This window comes from Medicago sativa, chromosome 7 (assembly GCF_051527215.1).
Source record: "Medicago sativa cultivar Bolivia chromosome 7, Bolivia_mono, whole genome shotgun sequence".
Taxonomy (NCBI): domain Eukaryota; kingdom Viridiplantae; phylum Streptophyta; class Magnoliopsida; order Fabales; family Fabaceae; genus Medicago; species Medicago sativa.
In genome coordinates this window covers 79,056,662-79,080,368 of record NC_140755.1, presented here as the reverse complement: position 1 = coordinate 79,080,368, position 23,707 = coordinate 79,056,662, and the positions used below count along the sequence as shown (strand labels likewise).

Sequence of the window (23,707 nt, the reverse complement as noted above, 5' to 3'; positions counted from 1 at the left end):
GCCTCATATTCTTGCAAGTGAACTTCCCTGTTCAATTTCTTCTTTTGGAACATCATCATCAAAAACCCCTTTGAGTGTGGTGCACAAAATTTAGGACAAGGAAAAATCTTGTTAAAGCTTAATGTATGTAATTGATATAGTGACAACCAATTATGAGACACATAACTAATGAGATTATACAATGTGACGGGGACAATTATAACAGGCCCTCCATTCTGTGCATGGGAAAACATAGGCTCAAAACCATTCAAATACTTGCAAACTGTGGCACATTTGACTTTGCAGAAGCTATAAGCACTAGTAAGGTCATGATCATCACAATGGTCTCCTTGGTTATTGAGTACATAGAACCTACTAGAATGAGGAGCATTCCATGAGAAGCTGCAAATCAAGGCAGATTGACTAAGCACGATCCTTAAGCAAAGGATGAAGTTTCTGCTCTTAATTTTCACAATACAGCAAACAAATCCACAACAAGCAATAATTAAAGTAGGTCTCTGCTTATGGATTGAAAGGATCATCACATTTTTTTGGGGCTGAGTACACATTTGATCAAGCAGATAAACAACATTCCCACCATTGTCAAGCAAACCCAAAGCTAGTAGCAGATGTACCAGCCCTAATTCCCACACAGTAGTATTGACCCAACCATTATCACAACTGATATTGTGTAATACATGTGCAACATCAAAATAGGGTGTAATATGTGGAAACTTACAAAGATTAAGCAAGTATGGCAATGAGTCGTTGATTTGAAACATACCATTAACACTGACATTTTTCCAAACAGGTGGTGGACAAACTGATATTTCCAAACAAGGGAGCAAAAGTATGGAGTCCACTGCTCGGTGACTGACATCAGGTGGGTGTGGAGGTGGGCGAGGCATGGTAAGTTTCCACGTCGAATGAAGTTCCATAGTCATATTTTGAATGCTTCGATCCGGTGGTTTCGGCGGCGGTGGTGACGAGTTTGAAATAACAGCGATCAACGGAGAATCGGAACAATTTGGGAACCTAATTTGGCAAGTAGAACCTGGAGAATCCTTCAACACGACCTTTAAATCCTGATTTTCAACTCGAATTGGTTCTCCAAAATAGTTTTCACTTAATATTTTACTTTCACCGAACAGTTCCTGCGACTCCGTAAACTGTGATGTTGCGTCTTTGAGGTCCACAACTTGGATGTTGAAATCACCTGTTGGAGGAAGAGCTGCTTCAATTTGTTCTATTGATGAAAAACATTGATTGGAATTCGAAAAATCAGCTTCAACTGATTCTGAATCCGCAATCAGCAACTCCGATTCTGGAACAGCATCAATCAGTTCTGAATTAGAAATAGCAAGGTCAGCTGATTCTAATTCTGATTCAGCTATCATTTCTTCCAGCAACTGAGATATGATGGCCAATTGATTTTGTACTGCACGACCTGATTCCATGAACCGTTGGTGTGATTCTTCCATGAACCGTTGGTGTGATTCTTCGTAAGCCATGGACAAAGAGGAGTTCATAGATGAAAGCACCATTGTAATGAGTTGCACAATTGATAGTGTAATAAAATGGATAATTGTGAAATAAAAGGTAAAATGAATAGATTAGAACTCAATTAAAATTGATGTTCTTGGTATATAGAAACATTAAAGAAAAGATAGAAGAAGATTAAGTCTATGACTTAACCATTACTCTACTAGAGAGTACCAAAGGGAGAGAGGAGAAATTTTCATCATTTTTCTTCATAACCCTTGGTGATCATCCTTTCTTTATTTATGCATAATCACTAGCCACATATCCATTTACCTCAACCAATTACATTATGCCACGTGTAATTCCTTACATGTCATTTTGAATCATAACATAATATTAATGAAAAAAAGGAATTAAATAATGTTATAGCTAGAAAATAGTAGAAAATATTAATGAATTCAAGGAAAGTAGTAATACTGCATATTCTATAAAAGAAAAGAGTAATGATATTTTGGCATCCATTTGATGACAACTTTATTGACAACCTTGTTTTTCTCACTTCTTATTGGTCAAAAACAATGGAGAGAGAAAAAGGAAGAGAGAGGATAACAACATCATGTGAGTATGAGAGAGAAAGTTGTCCAAAAGTTGTTAAAAAGTGGTTGTCAAGATATCATTTCTCAAAAGAAAATGATGGTAGCAAAACTCAGACATGCAAAGTGTAGAAAAGAAAAGTATTATAGATTTAAGTTCATACCTCAACATATCAAATGTACTCCAAACAAAACTACTTTTTGATTTATCATCATATAATATCACGGTGACATTATGTCACCCAAGTATTTTCCCATTGCAGGAGTGGCACCAAGTAAAAAATATGTTGAAATTGAAAGTGTGACATTTGAGGCTGACGAGTGCGGGGAGTGATCGACGGTGAGCATGACACATATAATGACCGACTCTTGGCATTCTTTTAGCAAAGCAACACAAGAGTGAATCAAATCACATCGAAATTAAAGAGATCCAAAAATCGTGAAGGTATGAGACTATATGATTGAAGGACGGTTCATAAGGATTGATCGACACTACATATACCAACAATATGCATATTGTGGCACTTCAGTGACTTTGTGTTGGGTGATTAAAATAAGGGTCTTGTTAACAACTCTTTAAGCATTCCAAAAGGAGAAACTATCCAATAAAAAAAAGTCAAATGTTTCAATTTCCAATGCATTGATGAGAGAGAATTATTTTGATGAGAGAGAATTATTGGTTAGGAGAGAGATAGAGACAAAGGCACCCAAAGACACCAAACTCAAAGGCACCCAAGTGCTACCCGTGTTTTTGATAGCACTTGAGGAATTTCATACTTAAGTGTGCTTAACTTGGAGCAATTATTGGATAAATGACTTTTTGGGAAGTCCCCAAAAAGCGTGTGAATGATGACAAAACACACTAAAAAGACTATGTTGGTTTCCCGGGTCAATCAACAATCTTGAAAGCAAACTAGGACGTTACAAAAAGAAGACTAAGACGTTACAAATTGTATCGCAACATATCTATCCTAATACGACGTGGCTTGGGCACAAACCAGACGATATAATGGTGAAATATAGTTAAATGTATGTATGATCTTTTTACACCGATAATATTATTACTTTTTTGGTTCAATCTTAGATTAAATCTAAGAGTTTTTCCTATAATTTCTATCAATGTTATACTTAACTGCTAAGATACTTAGGAGTGACTACTCTTAGATTTTGATTTTTGTATTTGATGGTTTGGTAGAGCCGTCATGTTTAAGTGTGTTTGTTTTTCCTTCTTTTCATTTATATATTCTTTTAATCTTAACATTTCTCGTGTTTTGACTGTTCTATTTAATATATTTCTTATATGGTCTCTTCAATTTATTTATTTTTTGGTTATCATGATATTGATATGAAGTTTCCACCACTATTTAGAAGGGACTAATCTTCATCAGAAAACCTATATGAAGTTTCCACACGCAGATTTAGAAATCAAACCCTAATCACATGCTCAGCAGTCCAAGTCCATTACCAGTACATGGATCAATGCATTGTCGATAATTTCTTCTTCTTTATAAAGTACATATATTAATATTTCTTGACAAAAAGGTACATATATTAGAATTAAATGCACATTAATACAACATATCCTAGATTATGGAGTTGACATAAGCAACGTATGCATCTTCACAAACACAACTTCAAAGTTGGGCCTGGGCCAAATGGGTAAAACCCATAAAGCCCAATATTAGAACAAAGGTTTCATTTCATCTAACTTCACCACTATTCATTTCATTCATCGCGTGGAGCTGAAAGCAGAGAGAGAGAAGAGTGAGGTTTTTGATATCTACAACAATGGCGGCGAGAAGAACCGGTTTACCTCTGATCAATTACCTGAGAGTGCAAGTTGATTCTCGTCCATTGAACCACCAATCGCCTTTTCGTCTTCTTCCCAATTTCTTCCTTCGTCGTTTCAGCGAAGAGGTTAGGGGTACGTTTCTCGACAAATCTGAGGTCACAGATCGCGTCGTTTCTTGCGTCAAAAACTTCCAGAAAGTTGATCCTTCTAAGGTATATTCATTCCTCTATTATTATCATTCGTTTCTTTTCAATCTCCTAATTATTGTTTCATTCATCATTAACGTGATGTTATTGTTAGGTTTAGCTGTTAACTTTGCTTATTTTCACTTATTTTGCAAAAAATTATTTCCGATAATTAGGTAATGTTTGGATCAACGGATTAATTAAGCACTAATAGCATACATGTTTATTCCTATAACTAAAGATAAAGTTAATTACATTGTTTTCATATAAGTTATAGGGCGTGTTTGGATAAACAGCTTGTTTGCAGCTTATAGCATATCACTATAAGTGCATATGTATAAGCTTACATAAGCTACTTATATACCAAAAGGTAAAATAAAGTTAAATTATTTTTGTATATGCTATAAGCTATTTTTATAAGCTATATTGGAGAACTTATGAAAATAAACTGAAAAAAGCTTATGAAAAATTGTCATAAGTTGTTTTCATAAGTTCTCCCAAAGAGTCTCGTAGATAAGCTCAAATAAGCCAAGCCAAACATTTCATAAGCTACTTTGGAGACCTTAAGAAAATAATCTAGCTTATAGACGTGTCATTGGTTGTTTCCATAAGCTCTCCTGAACAATGTCCGAATGCTTACATGAGTAGATGAGCTCAAATAAATCAAACAGACTCATGACCTTCCTTTAATATTGCTACCAGCTTTACGACGCCATCAATGAGCAATTCTTATATGAAGCTAAAGGCACCACTAAAATGCAATACAAAAATATATAAATCCTTGGATTTGATTGGTTATGTTGGTAGATTTTTTCTAAAATTCTGTAGATATTGTATCCATGTAAGAATTACACTCAATTCTCAAATATCATTTTTAAGCTACTCTTGTTTGTAGACATCATATAACAAGTAGCAACCGATAATAACATTGTTTTAGTTATATGAGGTGCATTCTATGCTAGAATCTTTCATCAAATTAAGTAGGGTCCTGCTAACTGGTGCCCCCGGGGCACTGGTTAAGCATACCATAAAAGAGAATTATTGCCATAAAAGGAAACTGTTTTTGACTTTATTATAAATTAATTACACAATTTCAATGCATTAACTACTATATAATTTCCTTTTTCATATCCTTAACCAGTGCCCCGGGGGCAACGGTTAGCATTTCCCAAATATATTATTGTTTGCGATGAAATTATCACTGCCAAGGGTTTGATCTCTCTTAAGTGATTACTTCATTTAAGAGGATTAAGGCTTTGTTTAGATAAACTTACAGCTTAATCAATTGATTATCATATAAGTGCTTAAGTATAAGCAATTTCTATTACATGAGATGAAATAAAGCCAAACTGTTTTCAAACAAGTTATTAGCTGTTTTCATAAGCTATCCTAGAGAGCATAGGAAAGAAGTTAGAAACAGCTTATGGACATGTCGTAAGCTGTTTAAATAACCTCTCCCAATTAGTCTCACAAGTTTATATGCTAGTATACAAATAAACCAATCCAAACAGGGCTATAGTGTAAACTTGCACAACTGTTAAATAACCTTACACTTTACTGTTTGAAGTGTGTTTGTCATTTTGGAGAATTCAAGTCCCTCTGCAAGCAATTGTGTACTATTTTAATTTTAGCTTATACTCTCTTGTTAACATGGAGCCTGTGCTTCTTTCCATTTATCAGGTTACCCCAAGTGCTCATTTCCAGAATGACCTTGGATTGGATAGTTTGGATGCTGTAGAGATTGTGATGGCTCTTGAGGAAGAGTTTGGGTTTGAGATTCCTGATAATGAAGCAGACAAGATCAACTCTGTTAATCTTGCAATTGACTTCATTGCATCTCATCCCCAGGCAAAGTAGTGGAATTCATGAGGCTAGCTGTAAAATTTTTATTTTCTTTATCATAAAGTAGTGTAGAATCATCCAACGCTAAGACATTTTTTGCTCCACTTGTTTGCTTAAATTGAACTTTGTTTCCTCGCCCTTCTAAATCCCAAAAGTGTGTTTGGCTGGGGATGTGCCAGCTCGAGTTGTATTTTACTTTTGTTAGTATTGGCATTTCATAACTTGGCATTTTGTGCTACCATTTTTCATGTCAATAAAAATTGCGTTAGATTTACGATTACAGAATCTTAAGGTCTTATCATTGTCCTCACTTCTTAGTGTATGCTCATGAATCATGCTATGCTTGATTGTCTTGTTTCATGTTATGTGAGGGTATAACTTCATCTGTAATGTTTCAATTACGTGTAGTCTGTATGAATGATAACTTGATCAGCGATGTCATGTTTTATTTTGTTTCTTTTTTGAATGTCAGTATAACTCCCCAAAGTTCAATTGTCATTTTGCTGCTAATCTGTTAAGACATTGTAAAGTTGTTATGAAATCAGTATAAACCCTAGTGCCTAGCCATCTGAACCTCTCATCCTCTTATATCTATTTGTCACGACTCTACCAACCTATTGTGAGTTGTTGTGTCGACATATTTTGATAATTTGAACTAGCATTTTGTTCATTTTTCAGTTTGTCATGATCTCTTATTTTCTCTCCATTGTGAATTGTTTCTTCTCCCTTTATTGTGGTTTCAATATGAACTGTTATCATGGTCTGTCGGGTGCATATCAAGTAAGAAGCAATATTACTAAATGGTCTCTTATCTCTTTTTTTCATTCCCCCTTTCTTGATCTCTAATTTATTTTCAGTTGTTGTTTGTTTTCTTATTGTGCCAATATTTTTTGTTCGCTTATGCTCGTCTTTATCTCTATCTAGTTGTATTATCTCTATCATGTTTCTCTCTTCTACTTTGTTTGGAGTTGTTTAATTTGAGCTGTCCCAGTATATTCAAAGTAGCCTGTGATGGATAAACTTATATTTGGACTGAGTTAAATAAATTGCAAACGAATTAATTGCTAGTCAATTTGAGCATCTCTGTGTTGCAGGCCAATATAGCCTCATTAACCTATACTTTTTAAAATAGTCACCTAACAATATGATTCGTAATAGTATAACATTAACTTGCGTATTCCATCACTCTCGGGTAACTTCTCTTCTCTATCAACCATACAGAGAAGTTGCAGGCCCCCTTCTGCATAGACAACTAACTTAAATGTCTACCAATAATGAAGCGAGCACACTTCTAGGTAAAGCATCACCAAAATATCTTCGATGGATTTTTTTTACACCATTTGACGTTAACAACATGATGTCTCCATTACCGCACAATCTTTATGTTGAGAATAATGTTGAACCAAAGACGTCTTGCTACCACCAAACGTTAGCTGCACTGAGTTCTCTCTCAGTTTCTCGTTCAAGCTCGAGCCTTGCTTCAATATGGCACCATTTGGCGTACAAATATCACACCCTACGGCTTTCGAGCGTGAGCCTAGCATGGTAAGGCCTCACATTTAACAAGGAACTGCACATTGAAGGAGTGACCACATGTTCAGCCGATACTACTGCATATGGATATATGCTGTAAATCCACCTTACAATCCATAAACATGTTAAAGAATATATGACAGTCAATAGCCATGACATGTTAGTCGCGTCATTAGTTGTACTAAGCATAATTATTTAATGACTACTAGAGAATTAAGAGGGTAAAAAAAGGTGTATTTTGGAGAATTGATAAACATATTCAAAATAAAATGGGCATAGTTTGTAAAGGAGAGTTAAATGGTAAAATTTTCATGATCATTGGTGGTAGGGTAGGGTACGTCAAGTGGAAGATTAAAGGCACACAAAGATAGTGGACTTGGAGTCATTGACCATTCAAGTCGTCCCCGAAGGTGTATGGAAACAGATTAACCATAAATTGGATTTTTCTCCCCTTGCCTTCTAGTTTGGTTTGATCACTTTTGGAAGGTCACGAAGACTTTTGACTTCATATCTCTTTCGTACAACCAAAAATTAAATTAATTACACAGAAATGCAAGAATGAAATGATTCCATTGGCCATTGCTACGTCAAAATTGGCCATCTATTGGACAATTTCAATACCATTTAATATATTCATCATGTTTTTCAAGTCTTCAACGATGATCATTGATCAGCATCAAATTTCTTTACCCCGTACAGAACACGCCCAAAGCAGCAAGAAAAAATGATTAAGGTCAACATCATGTTTTTCGTGGAGTGTTATTTTTAATGAGGTTAAAAGTATGAAGTTTCTAGCGCTGTTTAGAGGTAGTTAATATCGGCCAGAAAATATGTGGGATACTTAAAGTAGATTCTTACATCCAACCAAAATCTTCCCATACGCAAGAGTCGAATATAAATGTATACTAACCGGGGTATTTAATTGACATAAATTAATACTTTTTATCAACGAAAATTCTGATTAATGTGTAAATGTTAGGAAAAAAAATGAGTAAGTTTAAAAATTGAAATGACAAAAGTAATTTTAATCTTAAAAGGTTTTTAATCATACATTTTTTTAATATTTCATTTTATTCTGTATTTTTTTATAACCATGTTATTTGTGAGAAGTGTTCCCTGACTTTAATCAAAGATAATTTAATGTGAAGAAATATGCTGGTCAGTTTTATGGAGACCTCTTATTCGAAACATATATTTTCATCCACAAGGATCGAACACAAAACCTTACCTTATTCAAGGGGTCCTAGATCAATTCAATTTTGATATAGTTTATTATTTTTTAGTGTATGAATAGAGTATTAAGTATATTATCCAATATTGAATTTAGTATTTTTTATTACTAATATTGAATTTATAATTTGTTTGGGAAAAGCTTCACCGGGAATATTTTAGCATATGGTGGCACAAAAGTAATTAACACAAAGTCTAGGGACAAAAAACTAGTTTTGGTTTCTATAAGTAAACTCAATTCTGTAACTGGAAATAGCAGTGTCATAGAACAAAAATTGCTTATTCCGCAAATGGCGGAAAATGCTTCAACTGAACTGAAGATGCTTGTGTTATTCTGTTTGTTGCTAGTACAAGTTTCACTTTCTGAAGTCATCTTCGAAGAGCGTTTTGAAGGTAATTTATTTATTCTATGCTCTTTTGTTGCTGAAATTTTCATTCCAACGGTAAAAATATAAGTGAAAAGTTAGTTAAATTTGGTTAGTTGTTAATTAGTTAGTTAGTTAGTTAGTTAGAACTGAATGATGAAAGTAATAAGTTATTTGTTTGATTTTTTTTCTCTACTAGTATGTAAGCCACGTATGTTTAAATTTCTATTATTTTTTACTTGAGTTTAAATTTTTTCTATTACTTCAAGAATTTAATTGGTATGCAATTAAATTCGATTATTTCATTAATTAAATGCTCGTGTAAAACTTTTTTACACTAACAAAATGTTTCTAGTTGATTATGATTATGATTATAAGAATGGTGTTTTTTTTATGAAGATTTTAGTGAAATCATATTATTAGTAACTAAAAATGAATAAAAGACATAGGACCAAGCAAGTTGGCATATCAAACAAAAAAAAGTGATGTGTGGTGGTCTTCAATTCTGCTTATATATATATATTTTTTTTTCCATTGATAATGTGATATTAATGTGTTGGATTTTGAAAAGATGGATGGCGAAGTCGTTGGGTAAGATCAGACTGGAAAAGTAGCGAAGGCAAAGCCGGTTCGTTCAAGCACACGGCTGGGAAATGGGCTGGAGATCCAGATGATAAAGGTACTTGTTGACTTAGTATTCAATTTATGCTATCTATTTAACTACAATGCGCTCTTGCTATGAATGAAATGTAAAATGGATTATTATAGGTTAACTATTAGATGTTATTTTGGAGTTAGTTTGTTTTGGCGTGTAAAAATTATGTATGAGGGAATTTCTTGTAATTTTATTGTAAAAGGGAGGTTTGTGTAGTAAATGCAAATTAGTGAAATACGGTGGGGAGTACAAAATGGTAGTAATAGGAATTTGGTTGCTGTTGTAACATTTAGTGATTTTTGAGTGATCTTGTTGTAGGTATCCAAACATCTAATGATGCCAAACACTTTGCGATCTCTGCAAAGATACCAGAGTTCAGCAACAAGAACAGAACACTAGTCTTCCAGTATTCTATAAAATTTGAACAAGAGATTGAATGTGGTGGAGGTTACATGAAGCTCCTCTCTGGATTTGTTAATCAAAAGAAATTTGGTGGGGATACGCCATATAGGTGTGTTGCTTATTCCATTTTCTTCACTTAGTTTTTGATTCTTGAATTTTATAATGTGCACAAATAGTTCATCTGCAACCTCGCAAAATGACCTCTACTTTAATATTAATCAAATTTTCTTTATATACTCGTTTGTATTAGTGACGTTCAAAAGCTAATTAAACTAACGGAATACAGACTCTTATTGTTTTTCTCTTCCATATCCATGCTGTTGTTCTTCTCTTTTTATTGGTTTGCTTGACCCTTGTTGTAACATGGTATTTTAATTCACCTTGCATCATTTTTACAAACACACTTTTTTCTTCTTTGTCCGCATTTTATACTTTTCAACAGAAAAGAATATCACACTGACAAATTCTCTACAGTGTAATGTTTGGACCAGATTTATGTGGAACAGACACAAAGAAGCTCCATGTCATAGTCTCTTACCAAGGTCAAAATTACCCGGTAAAGAAGGACCTGCAGTGTGAAACTGACAAGTTAACTCATTTCTACACATTCATTCTCAGACCAGATGCTACATACAGTGTTCTGGTTGATAATAGAGAGCGAGATTCCGGAAGCCTGTATACAGATTGGGATATTCTCCCTCCACGAAAAATCAAAGATCTCAAGGCAAAAAAGGTTTTATTCTGATCTGTTTCACTAAGTACTCAACTTCTAACACTGTCCTTTAGCATAACATGGTGCTTTTGATGAGCTAACTCTAAAGCTACTTTTGATCTGGCTTATTTTTTCCTTTTCTTCTCCTTAAAAGAAGTTAAGCCAAACAGTGTTTTATAAAAGATCTTAATTAAAAATGACCTTATCTTTTATGTATAAAAGTTAGATATAAGGAACTTTTCTAAAAGTGGTTGAGAGGAGTTTTTCTAGTCAAGTATGAGACCTTTAATAATCCATGTATTTTTTTATAACTTCACTCAAATTCTATCATTCTATCCAAAAAAATAATTAAGCTAAAAAATAACAATAATTACCAAACAAATTTAGCCTTATTTCTAAAACACTTATGCTTAGCTTTAATTTTAGAGTAACTTTTAATGCCAAAATAAGTCTGGCCAAACGTAGCTTAAGAGTCTTACAACACGATTATATAACTCAGTTAAGATTTCCTGTTTTTCCATAAAGTGATTTACCTTATACTCCCTCCGTTTCAAAATGAGTGTCGTTTTAGCCAAAAAAAATTGTTTCAAAATGAATGTCACTTTCAGTTTCCAATGTAATAATAACTTTTTCTTTTCAATTGTACCCTTCAATTAATAATATGTTACACTACTTCCAAAGTATTATTTTTTCTTTAATGAAAAACAAACCAATAGTTGATTAGGATAATTTGGTACAATTGCTATGACATTTGACTACTTTATTCCATATTCCTTAATATGTGTGCAATTGGCTAAAGCGACACTCATTTTGAAACGGAGGGAGTAACATTTAGGTCTCATTGTTGCGGTGTACTTTCTTTTATATAACTTGTATTTTGAATTAAAATTTCTCCCTATTCGCAGCCCGCAGATTGGGACGACAGAGAATACATTGAAGACCCTAATGCTGTCAAACCTGAGGTATTCAAAGTTCTAATCTTTCCCCTATGATAAAGGAACAAGAGGATGCTAGTTTTAGTCCATTTGTATGGAAAACTCATTTATTTTTTTCATTGGTATTGCAGGGATATGATTCAATCCCAGCAGAAATTCCTGATCCAAAGGCTAAAGAGGTTAGTTGAGTAGAAGAGTGGATCTACAAATGCCTCTATAAATCTATTTTCCGATATGATGACTTCTAAATAGAGAAATATATGAGGATATTTTTTTCAAAAAAAATAAATCTTACACATTTTCTTTCTCTGAATTAGCCTGATAGTTGGGATGAAGATGAAGATGGAATATGGAAGAGGCCAAAGATACCAAATCCAGCATACAAAGGACCATGGAAACGAAAGGTTTGTTGATAAAGTTGCAGGAACTATAAAGCTTGAAGAATTAGTTTTTCTATATTCTGTCAGTTTCCTTTCATCAATTATCATCTCTTACTCTCCTCTATGTTGACAGAAAATCAAGAATCCTAACTACAAAGGGAAATGGAAAACTCCATGGATTGATAATCCAGGTAAATTCCAATTTATTTCTTGTTCTTTGTCACGATTTAGTATATATTTCAGACTTCCATTCAAACTAGTAAATGCTTAAGAATTTCAATTCTCCGTGTCTCAGAGTTTGAAGATGACCCCGATCTTTATGTGCTTAAGCCTATCAAATATGTCGGCATAGAAGTTTGGCAGGTATAATGATTGTACATCTCCAAATTCAGTGATGACTTGTATGTTATGCTACACATCGTTTTTTCTCTCTCTACGACGTGCCGAGCTATTAGGCTGAATGGATGATCATAGTTAATAAAATTAATGCATATATTTTGGCCCAGGTTAAAGGCGGTTCAGTATTTGACAACATTTTGATATGCGATGATCCTGAATATGCAAAACAAGTTGTTGATGAAGTGTTTGCCAACAGAGAGGTGAGTTTTTTGCTTTGACTTGCATTTGATTTAGCTCAATATCTAACTTGTAAGTGGCAATTGGGTTGCATATTATTAAACAACAATTAATATTTTGTTTATATCCGTGTGTATTGATTTTTCGCTGGTTTTATACAAAATAATTTAAATACTTAAAAATATGTATATCATCTAATGTTAACTTTTGTAATGCCTTAAGCCTTTTCGAAGTGAGATTTTATTTTCCTTGAAAAAAATGTACATCAAGTCATAAACATGTGCATTCAATCCTCTTAAATATGTGTCTTCTCTTAGGGCACATGTTAAACTGACCTTTACTTTGTGGCATCTCAGATTGAAAAAGAGGCTTTTGAGGAAGCAGAGAAAATAAGAAAAGCCCAAGAGGAGGAGGTACATGAACATACACTACTTCGGTCCATTATCTTTATTTCTCTTGTCACCTTGTTGCCTTAACAGAATCTAAACTCTTAATTATTTGTGCAGGAGGCTCAAAGAGCAAGAGAAGACGGTGAAAGGTGGAGAAAAGAGAGAGGTTATGATCGACACCGTGACAGACATAGAGACAGATATAGAAAGGTTTGTACCATACATGCATACGATCAATATTTTAATCTTTTGCTTTTTAATGAACATTCACTCCCTTTTTGAGGACAAGACAAATAGCACAGATACTCAGATTGGAATAGAAGCATGTTCTAGTTGATACAAGATACTATCCTAATATTGTTTATTTATGAGTATGCCTTTTATCTATCCTCTATTAATAAAATATACGTGGAAGTAAACCAGCATTCCTAATAATGTCATTAGAAATATGCCACTTTGAGTTGAGCCTTATGTACAGTCATTTAGTTATCTGAACTGTTACATGTTTGTGAGTGACCACTTACAAGTGCTTTCCCTCCTATGTGCAGCATCGCCGCGATTACATGGATGATTATCATGTAAGTCATGATTTCTTCATTGTTTATTCTTTTTGATGATAAGTAGGATAACAGATATAGAGGTGTCATTTTGGTGGTCAATTTCCAAATATGGTCAACTTTTTCTTTTAAATTACAACCTTCAAGTCATAACATTAGTTTTCCTTCAAAAAAAAAAAAAGTCATAACATTAGTTTAAAAAGGGGAAGAAGTGATTGTGATTTTCTTTCATAAACAAATGTTAGTTATCAGTGTATTATGTTGGTAGACTGGGTTCAAACTCTAGACTTTCATCTCAAATTCATTTGGGTGTCCGAGCTCAACCACTCGGGCTACGTCTAGAGGATAGAAATGATTGTGATTTATATATAATCATTGACATCTTTATATTTGAACTAAAGAAATGTTTTCTTTTGATGTGCAGGATGAACTCTGATGGTATAAAGCGGCCTTTGTTATCTTTTATCTGATTGACAAGAGTTTATGTATTGTTATGAATTGTGTTCACCTTGATATTTGTAGTATGTTCCATCTGTTGTTAATTTATTGGAAACTTAATAATGATATATAGTTGGTTCCAAGCATTGTTGCAAAGCCTATTGTAATGTGCACGAGTTTTTTAGGATTGTTTTCTTCACATCATACTAAACACTTAAAAATATTGTGATCGATGGACACAAATAAAACTTTTGACACTTCTACTCCTGATGTACAAAAACAAGTGTTGCGTTATTTTTTACATAATTAATAGTCTAACGCAATTTAAATGCATGGTAAATCACATTCAATGGATTGGTTAATGGATATAATAAAATATCGCGACTCATTAATCATCAAATGAACACAATTAACTCTGGTTATTAGACTTGCCCCAAGAATATTAGCCGCCAAGACTTTTGTTTGAAATTGTTCGGGGGTGGGAACACCACTAGCTTTAGATGATTCCTCAGAGGCTAGGCCATTTGGTCACTATGATCAGAGTTTTGGTTGATATAGACCTGTTGGACAAAATCTTCAATACTGTGTTAGTGGAAAGGGAAGATCATGCCTTCAATGTGGGAACTGAGTACAAAAAACAGCCGTTATTCTGCAACAATGGTAGGTTAATCCAGCATTCAATTCAGCAATGCAATAAGATGGCCGATAAAATTCCAAACTTGTCTAAAGATGGTTAGCAGCGCCAGACCAGCAATGTTGACAAGGGCAAGGTTTTATTAGAAAATTTGGCTATTTTGAATAAGGAAACTGAGTATAGTAGAGGTACTGTAACTGTGGAAAAGCAACAGTTAGTCTCGGAGCAAAATCCGAGACAACTTGACAAGAATATAGAAGCCAATATCCCTGTTACTGTGGTATTTCAAATGTGAACTTGCAACACTCTAAGTCTAGCTTGGCTAAGGACACAGGTTGCAACTCTACAAACTTCCAATGGTAAGATAATTGCCAATGAGAAACATGATTCAGAGGTAAAACTAGTGAGAGTATCCAAGAGAACATGTTACAGAACAACAAAGGAAGTAGTAACAATAATAATGAGGCTGCTGATAAGAATATGGAGTGTGCTGCAACAGTAGAAAACTCTATTGAGTTAGTTGATTCGGTAGATACTAATTTATCAAATCTTCAACCAGAGATACCTTTTGCAGTAAGCAATTGCAATGTATTACAAAGTGTTCCCATTAGTGGTTGGATAGAGAGGATTCTATTGATATTTTGACTTTTTCTTATGTACTACTAGTTCTGTTGCTGAACTGGTTTGTATTTCTTGGATTAGTAGTACCTGTTTGTGCCATAGCAAGTGTTGAATAGCTAGACTTTAATGGTAGCACTCAGTGGAAGTGTTCTTTGTACCACTTTTGGTAGTTTTTTTTTTTTGGACACTTTTGGTAGTTTTGATGCTCTCTCTTTTGGTAGTTTTAATGAAATTGCAAATTAACCATGGTTAATGATTTTGTAAGATCGATTTTTTTTTTTTATCAAAATAGATAAAACTAGTATAGACACCCGTGCCAAGCACGGGCTAGAATTTCGTCATCCTTAAAGGAAGAGAATATTGTAAAGTATTAAATGTATGTTAAATCTCAACATTGGATAAAATATTGGAGGTTGAAGAGTAAATAAGTGAAAATAAACTCATATAGTTAAGACTTAAAATTTTGGATGAAGATGTAACATCATTATCACTCGTGTGATTGCTCTTTCTGCAATGTGTCAATTCACACAAGCGTTGGCTCCCCCATAAGTCCCACTCCTACAGAAATGACATTTCACATCGGTTGAAATCGACATTTCACATCGGGTTGCGACCGATGTAACTAAAGCTGATGTTGTACGTCATTCACTTGTCACATCGGTTCTAGAACCGTTGTGATATGTCGTAAACCACATCGGGCGGACAGTCACTGATTTGATATGAGATGCAATAGTGTGAAAAGATAGGATTTCACATCGGTTGTACAAATCTGCTTCAATATTTTTGGGAAGCGGAAGTGGTCCGTGGTGGTGGATAGCAGATACAGAGAGTCTCATGCTGAATAGAGAGATGTTAATGTGTCAAGTGTGAGTTAAAATAACTCATCGAATAAGTGAGATGATTCATGTATCTAATGTCTTAAGATTTTGGGTGAAGTTGTTAATTAATCTCACTTGTGTGCTTGTTTTTAGACCAATGTTATGATACAACCTAATAAAGGTTCCCACGAAAAGTTCCAACAATATGACGATTTGTTTTGTTAGTCTTATGGTGTCATTTGTTTAATTTTGTATCTAAATTTTAGTTTTGGGATGTCATTCGCTTTCAATTTTTTATTCAACTTCTGTTACTTTAAATTCCTTCACTTTTGATCTTTAGACCAATTTGACAATGAAAAAAATATAGATGTGTTCTCCTACGTTGACAAAATATATGTTTATTAGACGTTTTAAATTGATGTGACATTTTTTTTAATGAATATGTTATTTTGGTAACATAATTACCAAGTAATTTTCAACTCCTTCAACAAATTCATAAAATTACCAGCAACTCATTCTATTCCCTATACTCTCACAAATAAAGCACACATTCCTTAGTTTTTCCATTATGATTTGTCTCGTGTACAAATTCCCTTTTCACCTTATTTCTTTTTCTAATTTACTTTCTCTTTTCTTCTGAAAGAAAGGAACAAAGACATCCATCTATGAAACTGGCACCATCCACATTTTTTACCTTGTTGTGCCTTTGAGCTTATTTGATTATCTCATCATATCACAAATACAGATAGTCTAACACTTGAGGGAAAGACGTTAATGTGTCATGTGTCATTTAAACTTATACATTATATATTATTATTTTTTTGAAAGAACTTATACATTATATATAAAAGTATATATTGAGCAACATATAAGTGAGATGACTAATATATCCAATATCTTAAGGTTTTGAATTTAGATGTGGTGTGAATTTCACATGTGGGGTTTTTCTTTGTCAAATGTGATGATCAAACCTATTATAGGCACTCTAAGAACTCTGAACATCATGATTAATTGTTTTGTTAAGTTTTGAAATTTGTTTGCTTAATTTTTTTTATATTAAATATACGTTTTTTTTGATGCCATTTACTTTCATGCAAATGTTTTTATCTAACCTCTATTATTTAAAATACCTTCACTTTTGATTTTTTGTGGAATCTAAGAATGAAAAAATGCATGTTTTTGCTAAGTTGACAAAGCGACACTTTAAAATCACGTGTCATTTTTTTATTGAGTTTATTTATTTTTTGGGTGGAATGAATACTCCAACTCCTGTAAACCATAAAATTACCAATAATTCGCTCTATTTTCAATGTTTCCACGGACAAAACACTCACTACTTTTTTCTATCATTTCTCTCATTTTCAAATTACTTATATTCTTTCATTTTCTAATTTCATTTCTCTCTTTTCGTGAAAGTTAGAATCATAAACCCTTCTCCAATCACAGACGCAAAAAGTCTCACACTTAAGAAAGATATGTTAATGTGTCAATTGTGATTTAAAGTTCCATATTAGATACAACTGTAGATGTCGAGACACATGTAAATGAGATGATCAATATAAGGGTAGATGTTTAATTTTTATATTAAATTTAAATTTTTAGTTGTTGTTCGTTTTCCTGCAATTTTTTTAATCATTCCGTATTATTTTAAATTTTTTCATGTTGTGTCTTTGGTTAGATTTAACCATAGAAAAGTTCTAATGTGTTATGCTGAATTAACAAAAAACATGTTTATTAGAACTTCTTAAATGTTATTGTGTTTTTTTAATTAAGTCTAATTTTTGGAAAATTAATTACTCAAAAATCTCTGACTCATTCGACTCACTTTATTCTTTATAACCTTATGGACAAAGAACAAATTTTTTTTACCGGTATCATTTATCACAATCTCAATTTTATTTTTCATCTTATTTTATTTTCTAATTTTCTTTCTCTCTTCTAATGAAATAAAAGAACTGAAATCTCCCTCCATTAAATCACAACCAACCAACCTTTTTTATCTTGTTGTGCATCTGTTTCACCATATTTGACTATGTCATATAATTATGGACATAGAGAGTCTCACACTTGATGTAATAGTAGATGTTGAATAACATATACGTAAGATGACTCATATATGTATGCCTAGATATTTGGAATAAAAATGTAATATTAATCTCACTTGTGTGGTTTGTCATATAGTCTAATACATTGATACAATCCAATGTAAGCTCCATGAGATGTATCAATATTATTATGATTTGTTTTGTTGGTTTTTGTGTGTCATTTGTTTAACTTTTTTTCATCATAAATTTTATATTTTTTATGTCATTCACATTCATGCAATTTTTTTTTGGCAAGACAATATTTTTTTTGTCAACCTCTATTATTTCAAAGTTCTTCCCCATTATTAGAGTATGGGCCGGAAAAGGAGAAAAGTAGTTATGAGGTGCCAACCAAATTAAGACATCATATCTTTCTCTTGAAGTTTTTGCATTCTATTCCTTTATTAAAAAAATAAAGAAATTCTTCACCTTTGGTCTTTTGTAAGATCTCACAAAAGGAAAACGATATATATGCTGTTATACTAAGTTAACAAAATACATATTTATTAGACATTTAAAATTGATATGGATTTTTTTTATTAGTATATTATTTTTGTAGTATAGTTAGCCATAATCTCAAACTCCTTCAACAAACCCATAAAATTAACAACAACTTATTATTTTCGCTTATTAGTTCTCTATGTTAAAATTTCTTTTTCATCTTCTTTCTTTTTCTAATTTACTTTATCTCTTCTCATAAAAGAAGTAAAAAAAAAATCCCTCTTTGAAACCGTCATCAACCCACCTTTTTTACCATGGTATGCCTCTAACCTTATTAGGTATCTCACCAAGTCACAAATACAAAGAGTCTCACAGTTAAAAGAGAGATGTTAATGTGTCATATGTGAGTTAACCTTCTACATTGGATGCAAGAGTGGTTGTTAAACAACATATTAGTGAGATGACCCATATACCTAATGTCTTAAGGTTTTGGGTCAAAATATGGTGTCAATCTCATTTGTGGGGATTCTCTTAGCCGAATATGATGATTCAACTCATTGTATACTCTTGCAGAACTATGAACATTACGATGAATTGCTTTCTTAGCTTTTTAATGTCATTTGCCTAAAAAAATTATATCAAATAGAAAAATTATTTAAATTTGTACTTTATTTTAAATTCCTTCATTTTTGGTCTTTGGTAGGGAACAAACCATGGAAAAACGTCAATGTCTTATGATGAGTTGATAAGATGCATACTTATATTATTTTAAATTCCTTCACTTTTGATCTTTGGTAAATGAGTTACATACGTACGCAACAAAAAAAATGTACAAATTTTGATCTTCAATAGATGTAATATGTGGGAGTGCAGATAAAGGAAATAATCGTCAATGTTTCAAATTTAAAAGGCAAGAAAAAATCCGCATCCTTATTTACTTTGAAATACATTGAAATCATTTGATTGTCAATGATATTGCTATAAATACAATAATTATCCGTTAATCTGTAGTATTATATATTTTTAAAAAATGTTTGATTAGAAATATGACATTGTAAAATTTGGACTAACATAGTAAATGCTGACAAAAAAAAAAAACGGGATTAAAATAAAATAGAAGGGAGCAGATGGAGTAGTAAATAAGGTTAATAAAGACACAGAGGAAAAGACGTAATCAATGGAATTCAGTAAATTTAAATGATTATGGTCTTATTAAAAAAACCACATGACTTCATAAAAATCACATAAGCAATTGCATGATTTACGGATCGTAAAATATAAAAAGTGAGGAAATATGCTAAATTTAATGGTTAATTAGTTACTTATTAATGGTTAAATAGTTAGTAATGCATTTATTAGGAAAACTATTACAATTATTAGTATTTAAAAATAAGAAGAAAATTTGGCTAATTTGCACCTTACAGGTTAAATGTTTTTGGCTATTTTTCACCATAAATCAATCAAAATAAATGACAAATTTAAATATGTATAATGCATGTAATTCAATATGTGTTGAAACTTATTGAAAAAAAAGTGCTAACATGAATGAGTGACTAAGCAATACCCAATAAGCAAGCTTTATTTAGATGATGAAGAGTGTGCGTGTTTTCATACAATATGTCCTTAGAGAGCTTATTAACCATTTGAATTCAATTATTTGGTTCATGTATTAATCATATTGAGGTGTATTAACATATTAGTTATGTTTACCAATGCTTTTTATCAAATGTACTTTATTTTTTATGCTTTAAAGGATAATGTTTAATATCGCGATAATAATTTCCCAACCACTCGGAATATACAGCAGTGTCGTTGTTTAAACTATATATTAATTTCTTTATTTGCTAGTAAAACAATTCTTCTTCTTTTTTGCTGATAACAAACTATTAAAAAAATACGAATATGTATTAAAACAATTCATTAAAGCAGTTTATTTACGTTCTAGTAAGTTAAAGAGAACTCAAATATCGGGGGAGCTTGCTAGAGAAAATATGCTTATATAAAATGCTATCTTTTTTTTTTTTTTTTTTTATCTACCATCTGAGCTACCTCCTCTATATAAGATGCTAATAGCATTTGAAATTGGATATGAGAAAGGAAAAAAAAAAGTCTCCAATCTAAAGAGCATTAATGATTTTGGTTGACCAATAAGAAGAGTGAATAAGAAGATTGTCTTAAAATTATCACAAAAATGGTTGTACAGATATCATTATTCTTTTCATTATTACCACTCCAAAGTGAAAAACCACTTTGAGTTTGATCTCGATTCAAACGTTTTGTGAATAAAGAAAGATAAATAAAGAAAAAAGATTTGTTTCCTTCTCAAATATAAATAAGATAAATAAAGAAAAACCAAATCTAAGCACCAAAAGAAAATATAAAAGAGTAAAATATTAAAAAGTAAAATAGCAACATCACAGATAGAAAAAGCAGCGAGTATTAAGGTATTAAAATAAAATAGAAGGGTTATATTTGATCCCAGTAATATAAAATAGAAGGGAGTAGAAAGTGGTTATATTTGTTTGGTCAAGTAGTTTAGTAGCTAAAAAATTCTCCTTTTCAAGGATAATAAGTGGGGTTTCCGGGATTCGAACTCTGACCCCTACATATATTATGCAATATCTCATCCAGTTGAGCTATAAGCCATGGGACACTTATAACTTAAAAGCCACATTTTCAATCTTTTTTCTTGACAAAAAAAAAACTACATTTAATGCATATAAATTAATGTGGTTAAACGTGTTTTAATGCACACGTTTAATGCACAATATTAGGTGTGTACCTTTTTTCGTGTATGGCACTTGAAGCAAATTTAAGTGAGTTATTTTACTAATTAATTAATTGTGTTTTTTTAGGGAACTAATTAATTGTGTTTAAAGGGTAGAAACTCGCCCACAACAACTTAAAGTAAAGTAGTGGATAAATATCAAGAACTTTTAATTTCATGGACCAATCAAATGCAAGTTTTTTTAAGTAAAGTTTCATGATCTTTTTAAAAGAAAAATCAAAATTGTATAGCTACATTCTCAATGAACCCACGCTCACCCAATTTCTTTTAAAAAAATTAATAAATTTCTTAATGTACTTATGATCACATAATTATTTTTAAAAATATGTCTCTTCCTTTTTTTATACACTTCCTTCCACATGCATAATGCACACTTCCTCTTGATTTTTATTTTTTATTTTCTTTTTGTTTTGAGGGGATTTTATTTTATTTGCAAGTTTAGAAAGTGACGATTAATATGTTTTGGTAAATAATTGCTCCATTTCAAAATACATGTCGCATTTTTACAATGTACACTATTTACATAACTTATGTTAATCATATTTTTTAACTTATAGATAAATACAAATGTTAGCATGTAAGATGTTTAATTTGTATTGATAAATATTTTCAAACTACTTATTAAATTTTTATAATTTTTTACCATAAATAATAAAGATATCAACAGTCAAAGTTATATATTGACATGTATAAAGTGATTGTCTGTGACATATATTTTGAAAATAAGGGAATACACAAAGACAAAAATATTTTGTCAATTTTTTTTGTTGATATTTTTAATACTCATGTAAATGACAATTAATATCCATGAGCAAAATTTGAGTATGTAATAAATATTATACTCTAAATATTTTTGATATTTAAAAAAGTTTTGTTGACATCGTTTTTATTTAAAGAATTTATTTTCGTATTTCCTTATTTAGTTAACAATACACATGAATGCAACAGATGCATGAAATTAATACTCCCTTTGTATTTCTTCAATTTTCTATGATGATTTTATGATTCTAGATGTAAATTTAATGTAACAAATAATGGGTTAAATATATTTTTTTTGAAAAGGTTTCGTCTCTACAAAATAAGGAATTTATAAATTTAGTCTTTACTTATTTTTTATTTTTTAATGTTTTTTAGTCCAACATAATTATCATCCATGCCATTTTTGTCTTGGCTGTTAAGTGAACATGTATTTTTTCTTCAAAAAAGTCAACATATATTTTGAATCTTTTTTTTTCTTTCAAAATTGTGTTTAGAAATTAGAACAATATAAAAAAAATCCATCCGCCAAAAATGTCATCATATTCTGAGTTTTAGGTCTAACTTTTGAAGTTTAAAAAATTAATATTTAGTTAATCCCATATTAAAAAAACACTAAATTTTAGTCTCCAAAATTAATACGTTTTTTTTTATTTTAGTGGATAACGACATGTTATTGGGTGACATGGCATGATTATATTAAGCTACATATTGTATCGTAGTTATTAGGACTATCATCACCAATTTTTGAATTTGGGGGACCAAACATAAAAAAAAAAAAAAAAAAAAGACTTATTGGGACTATAGCCGAAATGTCATTGCTTGAACTAAAGTATTGTTAAACCCTGAAATTTATATAATGTTCTAAATATTTTATTTCCGAGAGGATGATGTTTTAATCATGGTTGCATAAAAATCATTATAGTAAGCAATTATACGGGGCATAGCAAATTTAGTTTTTTTTTATCAAGTAGTTTAGTGGCTAGAATTCACCTTTTTCAAGGTGAATAAGTGGGGTGTTTGGGGTTCGAATCCTGACCCCTGCATATAATAATGCATGTCCCTGCCAACTGAGACAAAGTTATATATTGACATGTATAAAGTGATGGTCTGTGATATATATTGACATGTGTAAAGTGATTGTCTCCTACTTATATTTTGAAACGAAGGGAATACACAAAGACAAAAATATTCTTTAAAAAAAATGTAATATTTTTAATTCTGAAGTAAACGATTGTTTCCTTATCAAAGAACGAAAACAGTGTCAACATTCTTGACTCAAGTAAATGACAATTAATATCCATGAAGCAAAATTTGAATATGTAATAAATATTATACTCTAAATGTTTTTGTTATTAATTTTTTTTTGTTTACATCGTTTTTATTTAAAGAATTTGTTTTCGCATTTCCTTATATGAATGCAAACAATGCATGGAAATTAATACTCCCCTTATATTTCTTCTATTTTCTATGATGATTCCATGATTCTAGATGTGAATTTCATGTAACAAATAATCGGG

The 23,707-nt window shown here is 31.7% G+C and overlaps 2 protein-coding genes across 2 annotated transcripts; both read left to right on the top strand.

Annotated features, from left to right (window-relative positions):
• The first annotated feature begins 3,766 nt into the window (after nucleotides 1-3,766).
• Nucleotides 3,767-6,158, top strand: LOC146908920 (acyl carrier protein 2, mitochondrial-like). Its single transcript, XM_085726044.1, has 2 exons — nucleotides 3,767-4,058; nucleotides 5,712-6,158. Exons 1-2 carry the CDS (start codon nucleotides 3,843-3,845, stop codon nucleotides 5,886-5,888), a joined length of 393 nt encoding a protein of 130 aa, XP_085582170.1. The 5' UTR covers nucleotides 3,767-3,842; the 3' UTR covers nucleotides 5,889-6,158.
• A 2,735-nt stretch (nucleotides 6,159-8,893) lies between these two features.
• On the top strand, nucleotides 8,894-14,201 carry LOC146908919 (calreticulin-3-like). Its single transcript, XM_085726042.1, has 14 exons — nucleotides 8,894-9,029; nucleotides 9,573-9,680; nucleotides 9,975-10,167; nucleotides 10,533-10,791; nucleotides 11,676-11,732; nucleotides 11,837-11,884; nucleotides 12,023-12,109; nucleotides 12,219-12,276; nucleotides 12,381-12,448; nucleotides 12,592-12,684; nucleotides 13,018-13,074; nucleotides 13,168-13,260; nucleotides 13,599-13,628; nucleotides 14,032-14,201. The coding sequence occupies exons 1-14, from the start codon at nucleotides 8,927-8,929 to the stop codon at nucleotides 14,041-14,043; spliced, it is 1,266 nt and encodes a 421-aa protein (XP_085582168.1). The 5' UTR covers nucleotides 8,894-8,926; the 3' UTR covers nucleotides 14,044-14,201.
• The last annotated feature ends 9,506 nt before the right edge of the window (nucleotides 14,202-23,707 follow it).

What these genes read in the sequence shown, in the direction of transcription:
- LOC146908920 (XM_085726044.1), top strand. Translation starts at nt 3,843, where the DNA reads ATGGCGGCGAGAAGAACCGGTTTACCTCTGATCAATTACCTGAGAGTG. An exon ending in AGAAAGTTGATCCTTCTAAG is followed by an intron (nt 4,059 to 5,711) that starts GTATATTCATTC and finishes TCCATTTATCAG; the next exon opens with GTTACCCCAAGTGCTCATTT.
- LOC146908919 (XM_085726042.1), top strand. Translation starts at nt 8,927, where the DNA reads ATGGCGGAAAATGCTTCAACTGAACTGAAGATGCTTGTGTTATTCTGT. An exon ending in TCCATGGATTGATAATCCAG is followed by an intron (nt 12,277 to 12,380) that starts GTAAATTCCAAT and finishes TCCGTGTCTCAG; the next exon opens with AGTTTGAAGATGACCCCGAT. An exon ending in ATAGAGACAGATATAGAAAG is followed by an intron (nt 13,261 to 13,598) that starts GTTTGTACCATA and finishes TCCTATGTGCAG; the next exon opens with CATCGCCGCGATTACATGGA.